At 38.3% G+C, this 5,850-nt stretch overlaps 1 protein-coding gene across 1 annotated transcript in view; it reads left to right on the forward strand.

The window, feature by feature from the left end:
- Positions 1 to 5,850, forward strand: part of pde8a (phosphodiesterase 8A) — a gene marked incomplete at its 5' end in the record, with an annotated part of 22,811 nt that overhangs the window by 13,111 nt on the left and 3,850 nt on the right. Inside the window, 5 exon segments of the mRNA XM_035652016.1 lie at positions 2,320 to 2,368; positions 2,563 to 2,698; positions 2,816 to 3,014; positions 4,258 to 4,475; positions 5,262 to 5,394. Of these exon segments, the coding sequence (XP_035507909.1) occupies positions 2,320 to 2,368; positions 2,563 to 2,698; positions 2,816 to 3,014; positions 4,258 to 4,475; positions 5,262 to 5,394 (735 nt within the window).

Genomic DNA, 5,850 nt, shown 5'->3' on the forward strand with positions numbered 1-5,850 from the left:
CTCTCTGCACACATGCACACAGTCACACTCACATGAACCTCTTCCTCTTGACTCCACAGGCCTGGAAACATCCTGTTCTTTGGATCAGATGAATAAGCATGGCTTTACTTATACATGTACACTCTGGATACACAGAGGCAAAGAATTGTTACACACAGTCCTTCCTCCCCAAAAGATTTGTTCTGCATAAGTGATAAATGCTGATGAAACCAGAAAAACCATGAGATTTAGATAATAATTTATGTATGGTCATATTGGTTTATGAGGAGCCTGGTTGCATATGTACTTTATCCTGTTTGTTGTGGTGAGGTGTGCTGGGCCTGAACTCAGAAGACACAGTGAACATTAAGAGAAGAGCTGTCATCTTTGTGGGGAGAAAGTCTTAAAATAACCACTGTGTACAGAGGCAGCGCCACCATGAGACAATGCTCGGGTCAAAGATGAGCCTGTCTCCTCTTCCTTTTTCACTTGTGAAGTAAACATTTCTCTCTGTGACACACGCCCAAGTACTCACTAACGCCCAAAATATATATATTTTGCACCAGAGTGACTGGGTGATATAGGCCTGTCATTTGCAAAGTTGACAAGTGGTAAAAATGTTGTTAGAGAGGTGGGGGCCACAGTGTTTTATTTTCATGTTGTTTTTCATGACATAAAATGGCCTTAGGAGACATAACAATTCCATTTTTAGTTCAGAATGATTTAATTGTAGCTTCTTGTCAGAGTAATTGTTTGAGAGACATATTTTTTAACAATATTTCTTGTTTCAGTCAAATGTAATGGATGCAAAACTACCACAATTTCTGTTGCAAACATAAAACAGAGAAGCTCTGTGGGGCTGTATTTCAAGCTAAATGCTACCATCAACATCCTAAGATGCTAATATTTAGCAGGTATATAGTGTACCATGTTCACAATCTTAGTTTAACCGTAGTTGCAGTAACATTTTGGACCTGATAATGGCAAAGTTAAGAGTGAATAAAGTGATTACAATTCATCCTGTGAGAAACATGAATGTTTGTACCAGATTTCATGCCATGGAAAGTCAGGGGATCACCACCATCATTAGGATTCCTCCTCTGGGGACCATGAGGTCATGTTGTCAGTATTTCTTTGTCTGTGTGAATTTAGAGGTTTTATAAAAAGGTCGATTTCTACTATTAATTCTATGAAAAGCTTACACATGGTTTGTATTTGTAAGATGATTTTTAGACAGTATGTCTTAATTTGACTATTTTTAGTATCATTGAGTACACTACTTGAGTCACACTTTGACACTTGAGTGACTAAACAGTTGGATCGCCCTTTACCTTCCCATTTCTTAACACATAGTCTATTACTCACAGCTGATACAAATCACAGTCCCAGAAGAGCCGGATCATTATACTTCTAACCACTGAGAAGCAGTGTTTGATTATTTGGGTGATGAAGTGTTAACCCACTTATAAGCTCCATTTACTATCACAGTGTGCAGCACTGCCCAGAGGAAGACAAATGTCATATTGGAATAATTTACTGTAGATTATCTGACATATTTACATAAATTATCATGGTGTCATTTCTGACACAACTATTGCAGTTCATAAATATGGTAATCATTTTCTAAACGGCATATTGGATTCATTAATAAGCTCAGCTTGGCTGCCTCACCCTTCCACTCCCTCTGTGGGGGAACAATATGAGGTGTCAACATAGCTTCCAAAATATTGTGTCATAGCACAGATGAATGAACACTCATAAAAGTGGTAATATGGAAAATCAGGAAAATCCATGTCTTTGTTTCCTCTTATTTATTATTACTAGATACTCATGCTGCTTTGAGGTGTTAAAATTATGTTTCTTATCTACTTTTCTCATGAAAATTCCCCCTGACTTTTGGCTAAATCTGGGTATCATTCATGTTGTTTTAATGGGTCAGTGAAACATCTGTGATGGTTGAAACCCATATGCAAGTCACAGCAACATTACTGTTCTCAACCAGCTTTTTTTGCTTCTTTTTTAGTCCACGCTGATGTCTGTGTCTGTGCTAGAGCTTAATTTAGCACAGATCACTTTTATATTAGATCTGATGTAAGAGTAAATGTCTCAGTCAGACAATTGAATCCAAAGTATCCAAACAATTTCACTGTCTAAATTATTTTGACGGGCCTTGCAGTTTTTTGACAGAGATTATGTCGGTGCTCCTGACGCTGAGCTGAACTCCTTATGTGGCTGTTCGTTCAAAAAGGATGAATTTATGAATTGTATGTATGCAGTCAGTCTTTTACACTTGCTACACTTGTCAGTCCCTGACACTTTTTTTTTTTTTCTTGTTCACAGGATGGTTTACGCAGATTGTCAGGAAATGAATACATCTTTTCCACAAAACGTAAGTTTACATATAGCATATAGAAGAGTTGTATGAAGTGTTAGGAAGTGTGAAGTTATATTTATTTTTCCCAGCTCTGTTGTTATTAAAAACTAAAAAAAATGTTTTTTTTTCTTCTGTAGTTTATCCAGAGGTAGTGAACAACAACATGTCTAACCTCTCCCTTTTTATCTGAATGCTTCCTTTACTCACAGAACCCCACCATATTCCCAGTCACTTGATAACTCCTCTGTCGTTAAATGACATCCCCCCTCGCATCGCCCAGACCATGGAGAATGAGGACTCTTGGGATTTTGACGTCTTCAACTTGGAGGCTGCAACCATGAAACGGTGAGGCAGCAAAAGAGTTAAGGGCTACAGGAGGGACTGTGTCTAATTTTATTTAGTGTAGAGGGAGAGTTTGGGATGAGATTTTTTGTTAAACGAGCATGCTGAATCCTCCCGCAGGCCTTTGACCTACTTGGGCCTGAAGATCTTCTCCCGCTTTGGGGTCTGCGAGTTCCTAAACTGCCCTGAGGCCACTTTGCGCTCCTGGCTACAAGTGATTGAAGCCAACTACCACTCCAGTAACTCCTACCACAACTCTTCTCATGCAGCTGATGTATTGCACGCAACGGCATATTTCCTCTGCAAGGAGAGGGTCAAGGTAAATTAACAAATAGTGATTATTCATAATAAAGCATTCTATTTAAATAAAATACAGGCCAGATTTGCAAAACATAGTGTGAGTTTTGCTTTCAGAACATTGCTACTGCTCCACTTTGCTTAGGCTAAAGGTGGTGTTTGTTAATTAGCCAGGGGACAGTCAGGGGATTTGTCAGTATTTATGATAATAGCCATTTTCAAACAAAATGCCACAAATGTACTGGTTGGAGCTTTTTTTGGTTTTATTCTATACAAAATTACTACTATTTTTTGAACAAAACAAGCAATTTGAAGATGTTACATTGGGTTTCCAGGATGTTGTGATGTCCATTTTTTACAATTTATTAACTATTCTCGGACACTTTGTAAACCACAGTTAACAGTTAATTAATTAATAAAATCATTAGTTAGCAGCTTTAATACATATCATTGGTTTTGGGCCCAAACGCCTACAGTATCTTGACGTTGGGATTTTCTACTATCAAGTACAGTTCTCCGCTCAGTCTTTGGAGTCGGGTGTCCTGTCTGACCCTACATAATCAAGTCGTGGTTTTGCCCAAGTGTGTCAGTGGCTCAGTAACTGGTTTAGGGCATGCACTGGCTAAGCTGATTACCAAACTGTCTATTTCTGATCTGAGTGATCTTTCATTGGCTTAGCCAGTGAACTGTAAAGTTACATCACCCAAGGTTAATGAATTCCTGGAACAGGTTAAAAGGTCTGTTATGTTGAAAATTAATTTAAAAATGCAGAATTATGTTCTTTTTCTTCTTAACTTATACATTTTAACTTTTTATATAGTCCCGTGACACGTGATGAAAAACTATCCAGCAAACAATAAATTACCTCAGAAATATGATGCCTAAAATTACAAATAGTTGAGTGCAGATGTTTGTTCTATAATATTGTATAGTCATATTAATTTTGAATTCACTGTACCAAAAGAACATTGAAAATTAAATTTTTTGTGTGTGTTGTGTTTTCCTATTAATAAATCACGATTGTCTTTCACAATGTTGCGCTACTTCTTGGTTAAACCTGCAGGCTAAGCTGCATGCTCATCACAATTGTGTAGATAGTGGGATGTGACATGTCTGTTGAATGTAGAATAAGGTTAAACTGTGCCAGCATTTGGCCTAGTTTCTCATTCAGAACTGCCAAACTTCACTCCTGATAACAATAGGACCAAGGTGGTAATATACCAGATTTTCCAGTTTCATGCTTTTCATGTCGTTTGCCCCAACAGCAAAGTTTGGATCCCATTGATGAGGTGGCTGCCCTGATTGCTGCTACTGTGCACGATGTGGACCACCCAGGCCGCACCAACAGCTTCCTGTGCAACGCAGGAAGCGAGCTGGCCATCCTCTATAATGACACAGCTGTGCTAGAGAGCCACCATGCTGCACTGGCCTTCCAGATCACCACAAGAGATGATAAGTGCAACATATTCAAGAACATTGAAAGGTAGGTAGACGTCTTGCATAAGGGGTCTAAGATGTCATGATTTGTTAATGTCTTTGCTGTAAATAGCTCAATTGAAGATCACAGGATCAAAAATTGTTTCCATTGTTAATTTTTCTAAACTACTCAAGTTAAGTGGATGTATCTAAGTATGAAAAAAGGGCATTGTGTGATTTTGGGTGTCCAACATTCACCTAATAATTTCTACTTTAGAAGATAATTATTATATTCAAATTTTTGGCTGAACTCTTACTTTAATTTAGTCCAAATTAGGTGAATTTTTCAGACTTTTGAGCTTATGCACAATGACAGCGATTACACTGGAACCCAGTTGTAAGAATATTTTTGAACTTTGCTTTATTAGATTAACAATTATTCTATCTAATATATCAATATGCAAGATTGAGAAAATTAATATTTTGTGTGAAACTGTGATACAGACGTCACCTGAAGCATCATAGGGGATAAGCTAAGTCTGCCAATGAAAGCAACACTGTGTGCGTGTGTTGACAGCAGCGGGGTAGTAATGTGATTTGAGTCCCAAAGCAGAATAGCTCACATGTGCTGGTCCCCTCAGAGGGGGAAGGTGAACAAAGCATCCATTCATCGCCACTGTCACTGCAGTCATAAGGGAAAAACTGTTCACACGGGTTTCCATGCTATTTACCACACTGTCATCTCACTCTCTCTGTTTTCTCTTTTCTGCTCTCCCTGCCTTCCCCTCCTGCACCCATCTGATTTCTGCCCATCTCTGTCTCTCTCCCCCTCTCTCTGTCTCTCTCTCTCTAGGAATGAATATCGAACACTACGACAGGCCATCATTGATATGGTGCTCGCAACTGAAATGACCAAACACTTTGAACATGTCAACAAATTTGTCAACAGCATCAACAAGCCACTGGCTGCTCTGGAGGAGAATGGGGTGAGACTATAAATGAAATCCACGTTTTTAAATGTTTTTAGATTTCATCTCTCTGTGTAGAAATAGTAAGTACTAATTTTAGCATTTTTTTCTAAAAACATCAGTGTTGCACGTCAGAGCAGGAAGGATTCACAGGAGCTTTCAGACACTAGATAAACACTTTTGTAAAAAACAAAAAACAAAAAAAAAACTATTGTAATCTCATTCTGTCACCAACAGTATTAAAGCAATAATAGTATAAGAGCTTGAGAGATGATCATACTGGTTCAGGGGACTTGTCTTGCCTGTTGTTGGCTGGGCACAGATATCTTTGTGGGGAGAGAATTTTACAACTTGGTACCATCTTTCTCGTCTGTGTGTGGAATGCTCAACACAGACATTTAAAAGCTGTCTTGGTCTTTAAAGGCAAGAATCAGGTGAATATAACACCATAAAAGATTTTATTCTTATTTTTTT

This window comes from Morone saxatilis, unplaced genomic scaffold (assembly GCF_004916995.1).
Source record: "Morone saxatilis isolate NCDOM2014 unplaced genomic scaffold, NCSU_SB_2.0 Contig11, whole genome shotgun sequence".
Lineage (NCBI taxonomy): Eukaryota > Metazoa > Chordata > Actinopteri > Moronidae > Morone > Morone saxatilis.